Here is a 17,515-nt window from a genome sequence, read left to right as displayed (position 1 = left end):
AAGAAATTTAGAAATGCATGTGTATAAGTTAGGTGAAGGGGCCTTATTTGGCAGATGGTGTAATGTGGATAAGTAGGAAATTGAATCTTGGCATTTATCACTAAGCATAAAAATAAAGAAGTACAGTTGCACCAATGCAAATCATTAGTGAGACTGCATCTAAAGTACTGGGTAGAATTTTGGTCCCCTTGAGGGATATGGTTGTATTGAGGGCAGTTCAGAGGTCGTTTACTAGATTGATTCCAAAAAAAAGGGGTTTATCTTCAGCCAGAATGGTAAGTTTTTAGGTCTGTACTCTCTGGAGGTTGAAGAATGACGAGATCTGTTTGAGGTAGAATAAATGCTAATGGGATTGACAAATTTAGATGTCGAGAGGATGTTTCCTGTTATTGAGACAATCTAGAATAGCTTTGGGATAAGGGGTAGCAGATGAAAGATAGTTGAAGAGAAATTACTTCTCTTAAGAGTCAAGAATCTCTGGAATGCAGTGGATGTTGCCACATTGAGTAAATACGAGGAGAGAGGCAGACTTAATGACAGGTTGAAGGGTTATGGATAGGGGACAGGCAAGTGAAGAAGTTCAGGCTGTAATGTGATCTGGATTAATCCTGTTGAGTAGTAGAGCAGGCTGAAGGTGCTAAATTGTGCTTTCTTTCACAAGAGTATGTATGACACAGTAACAATCCATACTATCCAGCAAATCTACGACATGGTTTGTGCTTACACAGTAGCTTTCTCTTCTTTAAAGCTAACCACACATTCTTGTATTCCTGTTGCACTTGTTTCTCTTTTTTTCTCCCCCCTAAAAATTAAATGTCTCAAAATTAATTCTGTTACTCATGACAGCAAGTTTCACATTTTAATCATTTTCTCAGGTGAAGTTTCACCCCAATTCCACATCGGATTTTATAATGATACACATGGCTCCTGTTTATGGCCCTTAAATCATCTATGGGTATCCATCAGCACATTTTTTAATTCTAAAGGCCATCTGGTTACTTCTCATCTTTGTTGGGAGAAAACATCAAACTAGATTTAAAGTTAGCAATTTGAAAGTCAACAATAGACAATCCAGGAAATACCTCCCTGATCTTGACAGTTTATGATGATTAGTGATATTAACTGCCAGGCCACACATGGAGGTAAAACCTTCTACTTATGCAATGTAAAAACTGAACTATTACTTTATGAACAATTTCATTATGGTTTTATATACTATTGTTTCTCAAAATACATTTATAAGTCTCAAAGAATTCAATCAGTGAAGAAAGCAATTGTAGAGCCATAATTTTAATGGTAACTGACAGGCTATACCACTCCCGGGAACAGAAATTGAGAAATAGGTTCTGTCCCTCAAAAGTTACAAGAATAATCCATTGGAGAATGCACATGTCATTTACAGCTGGAATGGTATGCAAGAATTGAATTACAGAAGAAATTCCTTTCGAGGCTGATAATGCGTTTGCTGAATACTACAGTCCATTTGCTTTAAAAAAGCCATTTAAGATACATCCATCTTTTCCTGCACAGAATCCACCAAAGCATTATATTCATCTGGATAAAAACGTTTGTAAGATTCAATCTTTCTCTTGATTTGATTTGGTGTGTCCTGGTAATAATTCATCTCATCTCTTGCCATTGCCTGAAGAGGAGAGTGAAAAGCATTTATTCAATGGCTTGGATTTTTAAAGTTACATCTGTGCCTAAAAAATACTTTATGTAAAGTTCAAGCTCCAAACCCCAATCTATTCAAAATCAGTACAAACAAGGCCTTTTGTCTTACCAAGTCTGCATTGGCAAAAACAATTAAATCTACATCTTTCAAATCTCTGACCCATTGTCTTGAATACAGTCACATTTCAAGTGCTCACGTAAGTATTATTTAAAGGTTGTGAGATTTCCTGCCTTAATTACCCTCCCAGGCAATGCATTCCAGATTCTCTCCAATCTCTGAAGTTTCTTTTCCTCAAATCCCCTCTAAACCTCCTACCTTTTGCCATAAAATTATACTCCTTGTTTTTGACCTTTTTAACTATGATGAATAGCTCCTTTCTATCCAACCTGTCTACGCCCCTTTATAATCTTACATATCAGTTAGTTCTCAAGAAACCAACCCAAACATATCCAACCTCTCCTCATAGTTTAAGTCTTCAATCCCAGGCAACATCCTGGAGAATCTCCTCTCATCCATCCCATCCCATCCTGTACAAATATGTCCTTACCATTGTACTGTGACCAGAAATGCACCCCAGCTGTGGCCTAACAAGTTTTGTACAGCTCTAATTTGATATCTCTGATCTTATTATGTGTGTCATGACTGATGAAGGCAAGTGTCCAATATAGCTTCTGAACGACCCAACTAACCTGTCTTTCTGCCTACAAGGCTCTGTGGGCAAGCAACTCACTATTGCTCTGTCCTTCTGAGCTTCCTAGTGTACTGCCATTCAGAGTACTCAGTAATTGAATTCAATAAAATATCTAGAATTAAGAATCTAATGATGACCATCAATCCATTGTGGATTGTTGTAAAAACCCCTCTAGTTCATTAATGTCCTTTAGGGAAGGAAACTGCCATCCTTCCCTGGTCTGGCCTAGCCTACATGTGGTTGACTCTGAACTGCCTTCTTGGCAATTAGGAATGGGCAACAAATGCTGCCTAGCCAGTGACACCCTCATCCCATTAATGAATAAAGAAATAAAAATACAAACTACATCAACTGTACTAATCTCATCTACTCCAAAAAATTCAATCATTTTTTTTAAGGCATATCATCCCTCTGACAAAGCTATGCTGACATCCTTGATCAAATCTCCCACCATGACAGGCTGTGTAATTTTAAAATCAATAAGAGAACAATGTGGAATAAAATGCTAACCTAATGGGAACTATGTCACCATTGTTAATTGTTGTAAAAGCTCAAATGGTTCGCTAGTGTCCTTTAGCGTAGGAAAATCTGCTGTCCTTATCTGGTCTGTCCTACATTTGACTCCAGACCCACAGCAATGTGATTGATTCTTAACTGCCCTTTGGACAATCAGAGATGGACAATAAATGTCAACCTAGCCAGCATGCCCAGATCCCACAAATGACTTAAGAAAATACTGTGGCTACAAGACCAGATCAAAAGCTAAGAACTTTGTGGCATGTAACTCCCCTCCAGTCTCCCCGAAATACATCTGTAATAGTACAAGTCAGGAATGTGATTGAATACTCTCCACTTGCCTGAATGTGTGCAGTTCCAATATTTAATTTATTTTTTTTAAATGAAGAAAATTAGCTCCAATCTTAACTTAGTTTGTGAAATATGGGAACTATTTATGCTGATATGAAACACTATATCCCACCACTTCTTTGTCTGTGTCAAGGAGTTATGTTTAATATTTTGTTGGTGAGGTTTGTATCCAGCCAACTCCACCTTCTTAAAGCTGAGCAGTGTTAAACTACTTCAATATATATTTCATACCTTGTAATTGTCCTTGTAGTTCTCAATCATATGCCGAACATAATTAATTAATTCTCTGGATAGAGTAGTCTTTTTTACTTCTGGGAGGTTAGCTTCTGCTTCAAGCTCTAAAATGGGGTAAGGTTTGGAAGTAGTTTATATCTTACTTTCCAAAATTTCAAATTCACAAAACTAGGCAAGATCATCTAATATATTATCATTTTTATACATATATATAAAGAGCAAGAGGGTGGCCCACTCAAGAACAGAGAAGGGAATTTACGTGCAGAACCAGAGGAAATGGGTGAGATATTAAATGAGTTAGCATTCATTATAGAGAAGGTCTTGGTGGGGAAGGGTGTGTAGATAGTTTGGATCATGTTGAGATCAAGAGAGGAGGTATTGGGGTCTTGATAAACATTAAGGTAGACAAGTCCCCAGGGCCTGATGGGATATACCCCAGAATACTGACAGAGGCAAGGAAGGAAATTGCTGGGGCCTTGAAAGAAATCTGTTTCCTCAGTGGCTACAGGAGTGGTTCCAGAGGATTGGAGAATAGCCAATGTTGTTCCTTTAAGAAAGGTGGCAGGGATAATCTAGTTAATTACAGGCCAGTAAGCGTTACAGTAGGGAAATTATTGGACAGGATTCTTTGAGACAGAATTTACTCCCACTTGGAAATAGGTGGGCCTGATAGCAAGAGGCAACAGGGTCTTATGAGTAAGAGATTGTGTCTCACTAACTTGATTGAGTTTTTTTGAGGTAGTGAAGATGATGATCGATGAGGGTAGGGCAGCGGATGTTGTCTGCATGGACTTCAGTAAGGCCTTTGACAACGTCAGTCATGGCAGACTGATACAGAAGGGTGCATTTCTGAATGCAGGCTGTGAATAGTGGCATTCCTCCGGGATCAGTGTTGGGACCGTTGCTATTTATAATATATGTAAAAGTGATTTGGAGGAAAACATAACTGGTTTCATTTGCAAGTCTGCCGATGACACTAAGTTTGTTGCGATTGTGCAGAGTGACGAGGACCATCAGAGGATACAACAGGATATAGATGACAGATGGAGTTTAATCCAGAAAAATGTAAGGTAATGCATTTCAGAAGGTCTAATCCAGATGGATAAAATAAACAGTAAATGGCAGAATCCTTAAGAGTACTGATAGGCAGAGGGATCAGGTGTACAGGTACATAGGTAACAAAGTGGCAACGCAGGTGAAAGGCAACACTGGTGAAGAAGGTAGTCAACAAGACATAAGGCACACTTGCCTTTATCAGCTGAGGCACCGAGTTTAAAAATTGGCAAGTCATGTTGCAGCTTTATAGAACCTCAGTTAGGCTGCATTTGGAATATTTTGTTCAATTCTGGTTGCCACGCTACCAAAAGGATATGATGGGTTTTTTTTTGGGGGGGGGGGGGGGGGTAGAGAAAAGATATACCAAAATGTTGCTTGGTACGGTGGGCATTAGCTACGAGGAGAGGTTGGAGAAACTTGGGTTGCTCTCACCAGAACGGCAGAGGTTGAGGGGAGACCTAATAGAAGTCCACAAGATTATGAAGGGCATAGACAGAGTGGACAGTCGGAAGCTGGTTCCCAGGGTCGAACAGTCAGTTACTAGGGGGTATAGGCTTAAAGTGTGAGAGGAAAGGTGATGTACAAGGCAATTCTTTTTGTAAGAAACAGAGGGTTGTGGTTGCCCGGAACTTGATGCTGGGGGAGGTAGTGGAAGCAGATACTGTAGTGACATTTTAAGGACATTTTGACAAATACATGAAAAGGATGGGAATGGAGGTTTTACGGTCCCTGGAAAGGTGGGGGGGGGGGGGGGGGGGGGTTGAAGTTGTGATGGGGAGCATGTTGGTGCAGGCTTGGAGGGCCCAAAGGCCTGTTCCTGTGCTGTAACTTTTCTTTGTTCTAAATGTCCACGTATGAACACCACTAAAATATGGAAACTATAAAATACATGTTTTGAGAAGATTTGTAGCTTGAGTTATGGGTGAGGTTGTAGACATGCTCACCAAGCCAGTGAGTTTGATTGCAAATGCTTTCTCACCTGCTTGGTAACAATGTCAGTGCACTTCTGGTTGAACTGAATTAGACCCTGTGTACAAACCACTAAGAAACAAAACCGGAAGTAATGTCAACGACCCCAGTGAACCGAGGCATATAAATAACAAGCGGGATAGAACATTGACACTTCATCAGAGGCACATGGACGATGTTACCTAGTAGGGTGACAAAATGTTTGCAACCAAACCCACCGGCTCAGTGAGCATTTCTACAACCTCATAAAACATATGTTCTTGCATCTTTTAGTTGTATCCTTTAATTCATACAGAAACAGTCCCAACCTCCCTGATGAAATGATGAACAGTTGCAAAAGTAAAGAAATGCAGAAAACAAAGTGAGGATACAGTAGGACTGATAAAGATATCTAAAATGACGACTGAATACAAACCATTGATTACATATGGCTTAATAACGACTGGTTTTCTATTTATCAACGCTGTTTTCATTTTATACTGCTGTAAAACAAATGAAACAGAGGCAACTAAGATTAACTTGCACAATGTCACTATATGCAGATTCACAAAATTCAGATCGGACAAACTGTGATTTAAACATAAGCAAGCACAAGGTTTTAAGTTATTGGGATCAAGTTAGATAGTACAGGTATTTCTCCTATAACACAATAGTTGTGTTCTTGTGCAACCTCGTGCAAACTGTTGGGGGGGTGAGTACTGAGGGGCTGCATTTCAGTCAAGATGTTACTAACTGAGACTGCAACTGCCCTCTCAGCTGCATGTGAATGTTTCAGGGGTGTTTGTGTTTAAAGAACAATGGAGATATCCCCAGGGTCTTTCCTGACCAGCATTTAACACTGATTCCGTATCACCCATAAACAGGTCACTCTTGCATTGCTTTTGGTGGGATCTTGCTATGTACATATGGCCCCAACATCCCGCATTCCAAGAGAGATGGCATTTTTGGATGGCACGGTGGCTCAGTGGTCAGTACTGCTGCTTCACCTAGCCAGGGACCCGGGTTCGATTCCACCCTCGGCAACTGTGTGTGTGGCATTTGCACAACCTCCCCGTGTCAGCGTGGGTTTCCTCTGGACGCTCTGGTTTCCTCCCACAGTCTAAAGATGTGCAGGCTAGGTGGACTGGCCTTGCTAAATTGCCCATAGTGTTCAGGGATGTGTAGATTAGGTGGGTTATATGGGAATGGTTCTGGGTGGGATGCTCTGAGGATAAGTGTGGATTCGTTGGGCCGAAGGACCTGTTTCCACACTATAGGGATTCTATGATTGATTGAATAGAAAATCACGTTATAGGAAAATCGCTACACTATACAGTAGAACATTGGCATTATCCAAACAATATCCACCATTCAATCGCATTACAGCCAAATCGTGTTAACGAAGCATGTGTTATAGCAGAAATACCTGCATTAACATAGGTGAAAGTCACCGCTAATTTGCAGACAAAAAATATCCACAAAACCAAATGAGATGAATGACTAGTTACTTGTGTTGGACAATGTCTACTCATGTATAAATTTTGGATAGGTGAAAGGAGTTCTCAGGTTCCTTGAACTGTGTCATGGGTCCTTGAGGAGCCATCCCAACTGGCAGGTAGAGGCCTGGTTTGAAATCTTAACGACAGATCAGCATTTCTCACAATTGCTGGACAGCAGGAAAAGCAGATTGAATTTTACTTAATTACTGCAATCAACCCAGAGGCAGAAGTTTTTGTAACTGAACCAAGTCAGCACTAACTGAGGATCACAGTTTAAAAACTGAAAAGCAAGTCTGCCTAGCTGCACTTAGAAGGACATTTCCATAGAACCACTTTAAAGACAAGACTTTCACCAAGATTTAGCTCTCATAACATGTACAAGCCAGGTAAAGCCACAATCCAGCTTCAGTCAACCAATATTTCATATCGTAAAACAGTTATGTCACAAACAAAGGGCTGGCAAGAGAAAAGAACAAATCTTCCATGTGCACTGATATGCACTGGCTTGGGGGAGTTTAAAAAAATGACAGATAATCCACTAAGATAACAAGGTGTAGAGCTGGATGAACACGGCAGGTCAAGCAGCAGAGGAGCATTCAGCTCCACACCTTGTTATCTCAGATTCTCCAGCATCAGCAGTTCCTCCTATCCTTGAAACAAGATTATCCACTAAACTAGCTGTTCACATGGAATGGAATAGCATTAGAAGCAGTTATTTTGTTTCTGTTAAAAGTAACTCATGAATCAACCAACAATCACTGAAGCCTAGAGAAAGTGGGATATTTCCATTATCCTTAAGTGGAGCTGGTGTAACTGTCCTCATGGAGTGGAGAAGCTAGTTTAAAAAAAAGTGTTCTCATTTTGCAATTCTTTCGACAATGTGGCAGAGTTGTTGGGAATACAGATGAGGGAAACTACCTTGATTATCTGCTTATCATCTTCCCCTGAAAGTTGACAGGATAGCTTCAAAGAAAGAAAAATACAAACTTCTGACGGTCATGCCTACCACTATATGGCTGATCTACATTTCTCTATCTGCTGCTCATACCAACATCATAAATATATTCTGCATAAAATGTTGACAGCAGAAAGGCCCAGCTCCTCAGTGAATCTGCTGCCAGTGGACTTGTACTATAGCTGTTTCATGGGGTGGCCAAGGGAAAATTGTAGTAAGCCCCAGGAAAGAGTGGTAACTGCCCTGAAATACTTCAACATTCATTTACTAAAAACCTGGGCTAGTCTGATCCTCAACCTCTTACTGACCTTTTAAAAAAGATCTCTCACCATCTCCTCTAGTTTTGCAGTAGTGTCACAATTTTATTCCCATCTTCATACTATGGAAAGTAATTTGTAAGTCATGACGGTCCCAGAGAACAAAAATTATTTTCTTTAGAGAGATGATGACTGGTGGTGAGTTTTTCCTGATAGTCACCGTACCCCTGGCAAGGGAGAGGTTGAGCAGGTGAAGCCCTCATGACTTCGGCCAGTACAAAAATTGATCCTTCGTTGTTGATGTCATTCTGCAGTGTGAATCAGCCATCCAGCCAATCCCTAAGTGTCAGGCACTCAAAAATGAGCAACATAAACAGGAGATTGTAGCTTAGAAGACTTTTTTCATCTTAAGGACAAGTAATAAGTCACTAAGTAGGTTACATAGACAGGTCATCAAGGCATGATGTGCACATTTTATGCGCACTACAAAGATATCAGGAGTATTTCAATGAATAGGTAAATCAGATAAGATGGTAAGAGCTTCTTTAAATGTATAAAAAGGAAGAGACAGGCCAAAGTAGACATAGGCCGCTTAGAGAATGAGGCTGACGAAATAATAATGAAGAAAGTGGAAATGACAGAAGAGTTAAATAAACATTTTGCACTAAGCTTCAAGTAGAAGATGCTAATAGCATTCCAAAATTATTAAATAATCAAAGGGTAAAAAGGGGAGAGAAACAAACACAATAATTATCACCTGATTAAAAGGTACTGTGGAAACTAATCAGGTTGAAGATCAGTAAGTCCTCCAAACCTGATAGGATGCATGATAGCATATTCAAAGAAGGAACTACCGAGATGGTGTATCACAGGCAGTAGGCCTCCATTAGTCTGTAGATTGTAGAGAAGTCCCAAAGGATTTGAAAACTGCTAATGTAATACCTTTATTTAGAAAGGGAAGAGGTTTACAAAATTAATTATAGATCATGTAGCTTTGAGCCCTCACTGATTTTTCATTATTTTAACTTTATTCTTTTGTCCATTTTGGTTTGGAGCTGAAAACTGAAAACCGCGAGGTAAAAATGACTCTCTGGACTATATTTAACAGCTTGTGTTAAAAGGAAAACAGACCACAGAAGTTAATTTCAGATAAGTTTCTGCTGACAATTTGTCACCAGGGAAGAATTTTGATGGTTGGACAAGAGCATTAAAGGATGAGAATAGCTACTGTGCTCTCAGAGAAATTATTCTTTTTGAAGAATTCAGAATTTTCTTACTTTTCATAATCAGAACTCATGTAGAAGACCAAAGGGTACCAACGGCAAAATAAGCTGCTACAATGGCTGAAGATTATGAACCAAACCATGAAACATTGTTTTTCACATCCTTCCAGAAATTTGAGAAGAATAAAACAAGATAAAGAGAGTGAAAGGAAGGCAGGTAGAGAATGAACAGAGGGCATGCCCCAAGAACTCCTCTTCAGAATAATAAGGAAATTGCCGAGGGTGGAGGTGAAGTTCAGAATCTTAAATGTTTCTACTGTAATAAGTTGGTCCATGTGTTCAGAATTTTGGAAATTGTGAAGAAGGACTTAAAGGAATAAAATGAGAAGGGAGAAAGGAACACAAAGACACCACAGACCAGGCTTTAGCTCTAACTATAATGAAAAGGCCAGAGGTAAATTCAGTTATTCGTAAAGAAATGTGTACGACAGATAAGAAGTATGCAGGATTTTTGATGAAAAAAAAAGGTGACTCCTTTTTCTTCAGGTGTGGTAGCTAAACCTATAACCATACCAAGAGGTACATGGGCAAATCAATTACTTCTGTTGGAAAAAGACTTGATTTTCCCTCTGGAGTTCAATGGGAGCTAAGTAAACAAGATTGGTGAAAAATATATCCCAGTTCCATGATGTACAGTACAAATGGAATAGGATTTAGCTGGAGAAACAATTCTTGGAGTAGTAAAAGTGTTCCGTCTGGGTAATGATTTAGCAGGACTAAAGGTAGCAGCTTCATCCATAATCACAGAATGCCCAAAGGAGGCACAAGAAACAGAACAATTACAGGAACAGGTTCCTGATATATTTCCTTCGTGTGCAGTAACCAGAGTCAAACAAAATCTGTGAATAAGGGTTGATGTGACATCACAAGCAAGCGAAAGGATAGCTGAAACCTTCCTAAACAGTGAAGACAATCCAAGTGGAGTGTTTGGTACTATGTCCCCAATTGCAGCACAGAAAACAAATCCTGAATTATAGCTCAGTCAGCTCATAATGAGTTAGAAGCCGAAGGTGTTCTTGTCTTAAGAACAAAGTGCTGTCTTCATAGACCTACCGATGAAGAATGGTTGGTTGTGCATCAGATAGTGACACCACTCAGCTATTGTAGAGAAGAAGAAGAGAATGTACAGGTGAGTGAAGTAGTTAGGGTGGTAGAGGAGGGTGTAAAACAAGGATGACAGCCAAGGAGGAAAAGATAATTTACCAAGAATAGATTATTTGATTACAAGGATTGGATATTAGAGAATTCAATCACTGTATTTTTGTATCTGGAGAAAGACTGAAAGATACAGTAGGTTGCTCAGAAAATACAACTGTATTTGCAAAGGATACACTTGGACGTATCACATTAACTGAACTGAACATCAATATTGTATCAGTGATAATGGGAACTGCAGATGCTGGAGAATCCAAGATAACAAAGTGTGGAGCTGGATGAACACAGCAGGCCAAGCAGCATCTCAGGAGCACAAAAGCTGACGTTTTGGGCCTAGACCCTTCAGAGAGGGGGATGGGAAGAGAGAACTGAAATAAATGGAGAGAGGGGGAGGCGGACCGAAGATGGAGAGAAAAGAAGATAGGTAGAGAGGAGAGTATAGGTGAGGAGGTAGGGAGGGGATAGGTCAGTCCAGGGAAGATGGACAGGTCAAGGAGGCGGGATGAGGTGGTAGGTAGGAAATGGAGGTGCGGCTTGAGGTGGGAGGAAGGGATGGGTGAGAGGAAGAACAGGTTAGGGACGCAAAGACAGGCTGGGCTGGTTTTGGGATGCAGTGGGGGGAGACGAAGAACTGGGCTGGTTTTGGTATGCAGTGGGGGAAGGGGAGATTTTGAAGCTTGTGAAGTCCACATTGATACCATTAGGCTGTAGGGTTCCCAAGCGGAATATGAGTTGCTGTTCCTGCAACCTTCGGGTGGCATCATTGTGGCGCTGCAGGAGGCCCATGATGGACATATCGTCTGAGGAATGGGGGGGGGGGGGGGGGGGGGGGGGGGGAGAGAGAGTTGAAATGGTTCACGACCGGGTGGTGCAGTTGTTTGTTGCGAACCGAGCGGAGGTGTTCTGCAAAGCAGTCCCCAAGCCTCCGCTTGGTTTCCTCAATGTAGAGGAAGCCACACCGGGGCAACCCTGCAGCCCAATGGTATCAACATGGATTTCACAAGCTTCAAAATCTCCCCTTCCCCTACTGCATCCCAAAACCAGCCCAGCTCGTCCCCTGCCCCCACTGCATCCCAGAACCAGCCCAGCCTGTCACTGCTTCCCTAACCTGTTCTTCCTCTCACCCATCCCTTCCTCCCACCTCAAGCCGCACCTCCATTTCCTACCTACCACCTCATCCTGCCTCCTTGACCTGTCCGTCTTCCCTGGACTGACCTCTCTCCTCTCTACCTATCTTCTTTTCTCTCCATCTTCGGTCCGCCTCCCCTCTCTCCCTATTTTTTCCAGTTGCCTCTTCCCATCCCCCTCTCTGATGAAGGGTCTAGGCCCGAAACGTCAGCTTTTGTGCTCCTGAGATGCTGCTTGGCCTGCTGTGTTCATCCAGCTTCACACTTGGTTATCTTGAACATCAATATTCATAGTTCAGACACAATAAAATAAAAACCATTTTGGTTAAACCCACAAAATCCCAAAAAAGTAATAAAGGAAACTCAATACATATTGGAGAATCAATTGATTGAACCAAGCCAGAGTAATTGAAGTTCTCCCATAATATTGGTTTCTAAATCAGATGGTTCACTTCGATTGTATGTATATTACAGGAAAGTGAATGCAGTCACAAAAGTGAATTCATAACCTATTCCCATACTAGGGATTGCATTGATAGGATTTATATCGCACCTTTCTGATCTAAAATTGATTTGCTGAAAGACATTGGCAAGTACTGTAAAAGACAGCTCAGGAAATTACCACATTTGTCATTTCTAATGGATTGTACAACGTTGGGTTATGCCATTTGTATTTAAGAATGCCCCAGCCATACTACAAAGATTAATGAAATCTGTTATGGTTGAAGTACTTCATTGTTCAGTTTACTTGTATCGCATCATAGTACTTAGTACCACACGGAAGTAATATAGAAGTCAGCCGAGTTGATGTTAGATCTAGCAAAAGGTGAATTACTAAAAGCCAAGGCGATATACTGTAGGACGTGTTGTACGACATGGGCAGGCGTCACCCAAAATGGCAAAAGTAAAAGCCTTAACTGACTTTCTTAATTGACAAATAAAATGCAAGATAATATGGTTCTTGGGAATGTAGAGATTTTATCAGAAGTTTGTACTGAATTTTAGTACAATAATGACTAATTTGCTTCAAAAAAAATGTAAAATGATGTGACCAGAAAGCTTTCGAAAAGTTAAAAACAATTTTAACAAATGAATGTGTGTTAGCTGCACCTGACTCTGACAAACTATTTAAATTAGCAGTAGATGTTAGCAATTTGGGGAATGAAGCAGTTCTCTTACAGGATGACGAGGCTGGAATGGAGAAGCCCATAGCTAACTTTTGAAAAAGGTTGGAAATCGTCTTGGACGTGGTATTTTAAAGGAAGCACTAGCTATGATAGAAGCTCTTTAACGTTTCAAAGTTTATGCTCTACATGGGAGCTTTGAAACTATGGCGTTTACAATTCACAATCCACTGACTTTTACTGATAAATTAAAAAATTTAAGACTCTAAGATTGTTCAGATGGAGCTTAGATCTGCAGCATTTTAACATAAAACTTATACATATTTCCACGAAAGAAATGCAATTGCTGATAACTTGTCCTAAACTGTTGTAAATTTGAGGATATGATCAAGGAAGTTGAATAGTGATTAAGATTCTGGGGGGAGCAAGAATGAATAGCTGAGTTTTGTTTGTTATTTAAGTATTACTAACCTTGTCATGGAATTCCTTTTTTACAGAAAGGATGGAGGCATGTTAGAACCCGCACTGATTTTTCATTTATTTTATTCTTTTATCAGTTTTAGTTTGGAACTATGAGCTAAAGATAAAGCTAAAGATTTTGGACTGTGGGCAGCAGCATATGATAGAAGGAAAACAGACCAAATCGAGCTTTTGTTTATTTGTGAGGCCAGGCCTGGAAGTTAATTGCAGGTTGGTCCCTGTCAAAAGGTTCAGAAGACACCATCACCAGGGAAGAGCATTATGTTCAAACAGATAGCAGAATGTAGCTAGCAATGAGGTCAGTACATTTGGTCCCAGCAAGTCTAGAAAAGACGTTATTGCCAAGAAGATGGCACATGTTAAATGTTAACTGGGACATCTTGGAGGAGATGATCAGTCTGTTGAAGTGGTTGGAGTGTGAATTGGGGGGTTTTCAATTTTTGGATTTTGTACTTTCAGGGAAAAATAAATTTTGCTGCTGATGCTTACAGCACGAGATTTGAAACTCCCTGCTTAGCCTCTCATTTGCAGTTCTTGGAAGCTCAGAATAGAAAATTAAGTCATAAGTACTGTATTACTATCTTTTTTGAGTGAACTATTCAAGGTGACCCTGACCTACATCTTCAGAAAATTCAACCGAGTAACCATCATTAGTGCCTGTGGAACAATGCATCGTGAAAGCCATTGAAGTAATCTTGCCAGGTTTGTTGGTTTCTTTTATCTCTTAACTGTTGTTTGTCTGTTTTCAGCACCATTCACACAAAAGATAAATGTTTTTGAATCTGTAGGTTAGACCAGTTAGACTACTTTGTTGCTTGAAGTTACTATTATTGTTAATAAATTGCTACCTTTTTTGTTTGAGATACAAACAAGTGGCTGGAATTGTTTATTTGCAAAGTATCAAATTAGTTATTCAAAAGTCTGATTAGGAACCGTTGGGGTCAATTCTGAGGGTCTTTGAAAGTCTCAATTTTACTATGTTGCAAATACAGGGGTAGTCTGATGTCAGATAACAAGGTGTCGAGCCAGATAAACACAGTAGGCCAAGCAGCATCAGAGGAGCAGGAAAGCTGATGTTTGGGGTCTAGACCTTTCTCCTACAATCTCTATAGACTAATGTGCTTTGGTTGTCTGTCTCCATGTCACAATGAAAGGATGTAATGGCAGAGCATTTAGAAATATATAACAGCAGAGTCAGAATACCTTTACTAAGGAGAAATCATGTTTAACAACTTAGAATTTTTTTTAAGTAAGATAGATAAAGGAGAAGCAGTGGATATAATATATTTGGACTTCCAGAAGGCGTTTGATTAGTTTATTTAATAACACAAGAGCGCATGGTGTTGGAGGTAGAGTATGAGCACGGATAGATGGCATTGGGGCATTTTCAGGATGGCAACCTGTAACTAGCAGGGTTCCATGGGGATTAGTGCTGTGGTCACAATTATTTACAATACATAACAATGACTTGGATAAAGAAAGTGAATGTATTATTGCCAAGTTTGCAGATAACACAAATAAATGAGTGGAAGTGCTGAGGACGATAGACAGTCTGCAGAGGGATACAGATAATGTGTTTACTGTATTTTCATAACTACACATAACAATAAATATACTATATTAGATAGCAGATACGATAGGTTGAATGGACTATTTTTGTCACTGCATTTCATGGTATAATTGTCCTTAGCTTTAAAACAGAATCACAGTTGTACACACCTTGTTCTTCTTAATGGGAACTGCACAGTTTGGGTCAGATGCCAAACCCATGTCAGCTAGATTCTGAGCAACTGATTTCTTGTCGTCCCATACTTTTCTCATCTGTGCACTTCATAAAAAAAATTGAATTAGACATTTTTTTCTCAATTATTAAACAAATGCTTGTCAACACCCGTGTGACTTGTCACAAAAGAATATTATCTCGGACATTCCAACAAAATAATTTGGCAATTACTGCAAATTAGCATTACAACAGGATAATTTATCATATTTGTAAGAGTGAACATTTTATTAATCATGGCAAGAATGTACAGCACCAGGCAGTGCTGAAATTTAAACAGCCTGTTGCAAAGCTACGTCAATTCTGTGCACAAATATCTTTTTTCGTTACTATATTTCCCCCACAACATTTGTCTTTAATTGAGATATACAAGACACTAAAGGGGATTGACAAAGTTGATGTGGAGATGATGCACGCTCTTGTGCAGCAATCTAGAACAAGAGGCCAGTTTTAGGGTAAGGGGTAGGTAATTTTAAAGAGGACAGAAATTCCTTCTCTTGAATGGTCGTAAATCCATGGAATTCATTACCACAGAGTGTGGTGTTTTCTGGAGCATTGGGTAAATTTATGGAGGAGCAAAACAAATTATTAATGGGTTGAAGGATCATGGAAAACAGGCAGGAAAGTGAAGTTGAGGCTGAAATTAGATTATCCATGATTGTTTTAAATGGTGGAGTTGGCTTGAGGAGCCAAATGACCTACTCCTGCTTCTAGTTCTAATGTTTCTAAGGGCCCTGGATAACTAGGCTGCTGGCATGTCAAAATCAGATTAGTACCAACAGCACAATGTTGAATCCCTGTTCTGGTGGAAGTTGACTTGAGGCCTATTTCCCCACCCCACCTGTACTAAAATACTACAGCATTTAGCTATGATTCAGGAAATAACCCTAAAGGACCTGCCTTCAGGCCCAGTACTCGAGAAAAAGAACATCTGCCCCACAATTCCACATTCTATATCGGGTAGTTAAATCTAAATGCTTCAGTCTGAAATTTATGTCAATTTTAAATATGCAGTATTATCCAATTTTCTGTTCCTTAGCAATCTTGATTAAAACTTAATCTAATCATTTCAGACAAAATAAGCAACTCCACAGACTTCAACACCACTTCATAACTTAACGTCTGAATTTAGCCATCAGTTTAGTTCCCCAATTCTGCACAGTCTGCATTGCCTGGATATGATGCAAGATTTGAGCAAATAATTTAGACTGACATGAAGCAGTGGTATTAAGGGAGAACAAGACAGTGGAGGTTTTTGTTAGATGAAACAGGCAATTTGCAGAAAATAGGGCGCTTACTGTAACACCACACAATCAGAATACAAATGATTGGAACATAGCCGAGGTAACGGATTGATTTTGTATTTTAAAAACCAAAAGAATTGTGGATGCTGTAAATCAGGAACAAAAACAAAGTTGGAAAAGCTCAGCAGGTCTGGCAACATCTGTGGAGGAGAAAGAGTTAATGTTTCGGGTCCGGTGACCCTTCCTCAAAACTGTTTTAAATCGATTTTACAGAACATTTATTTACACTTGCCATGAGCCTCCTCCCATTGTTTTTACACGTCCTAAATTCCTTTTGCCCCAACCACATATACATATCCCTTCCGTCCTTTTAAAAGCTCGGTGGCCTTCTGAGTAATGAGTAGGACACTACAGAATCGCCTGTTTCACCAACATCATTTGGGGAAGCAAATCTACTTTTTCCAGATCCACCGCAAATTGGATGAAGGGAATGACAATATAAAGGGCCTTCTGAGTCAGCAATGCACACATCCCATGAACAAGTTTAGTATCGAAGATATAGGAGCAAAAGTCGACAATTCGGTCGATCGTATCTGTTCTGGCCTTCAATGGATAGAGGCTGATCTGATAATCCTGAACTCTACTTTCCTGCCTTTTCCACAGAACCCTCGATTCCGTTATTGATTTAAAACCCGGTCTACCTCACACTGGAAAATGCCCTACTTTTCTATATCACCTGATTCAAACATGGCACCTTTAACAACGTGGTATCAGTTCAAACAGAAATAAGTGGCAACCCAACACAAGAAAAACACGAGGGAGGAGGTAAAATCTCAATAAAATTAAACTAATACCCGGTAATGGCTTTTAATAAACCATCACCAACCATTTCAGATTGAGTGGTTGACAAGATTTCTGTGGGGAGCAAAGACTGAGCCCCAGCGTCTCTTACACTTACCACTCGATCAACGGGCTCGCCTTCTTCAACATCTTCCGTTTGAGCTTTTTCCGATTGGAGTTGTAATCGAACTTTTTCTCCTGTTTTTCCCTTTTGCTTTCGGCATCTTTCAGAAATTATCCACGCGATCTCAGCAACACGCGTCTCACCCACCACCTGAACTCTGACGTTTGCCCTCTAAC

The 17,515-nt window shown here is 40.0% G+C and overlaps 1 protein-coding gene across 1 annotated transcript; it reads right to left on the bottom strand.

Annotated features, from left to right (window-relative positions):
- Positions 1 to 1,274: 1,274 nt before the first annotated feature.
- On the bottom strand, positions 1,275 to 17,454 carry nop16 (NOP16 nucleolar protein homolog (yeast)). The gene is given in 6 exon segments (XM_048543793.2): positions 1,275 to 1,642; positions 3,465 to 3,571; positions 5,908 to 5,974; positions 15,071 to 15,179; positions 17,334 to 17,409; positions 17,412 to 17,454. Coding segments are annotated over 6 exon segments (528 nt in total). The 5' UTR covers positions 17,440 to 17,454; the 3' UTR covers positions 1,275 to 1,501.
- Positions 17,455 to 17,515: the final 61 nt, after the last annotated feature.

The sequence above is a fragment of the Stegostoma tigrinum genome, chromosome 13 (genome assembly GCF_030684315.1).
Source record: "Stegostoma tigrinum isolate sSteTig4 chromosome 13, sSteTig4.hap1, whole genome shotgun sequence".
Taxonomy (NCBI): domain Eukaryota; kingdom Metazoa; phylum Chordata; class Chondrichthyes; order Orectolobiformes; family Stegostomatidae; genus Stegostoma; species Stegostoma tigrinum.
The sequence above is the reverse complement of the archived record's forward strand: the minus strand, read 5'-3'. Positions and strand labels throughout refer to the sequence as shown.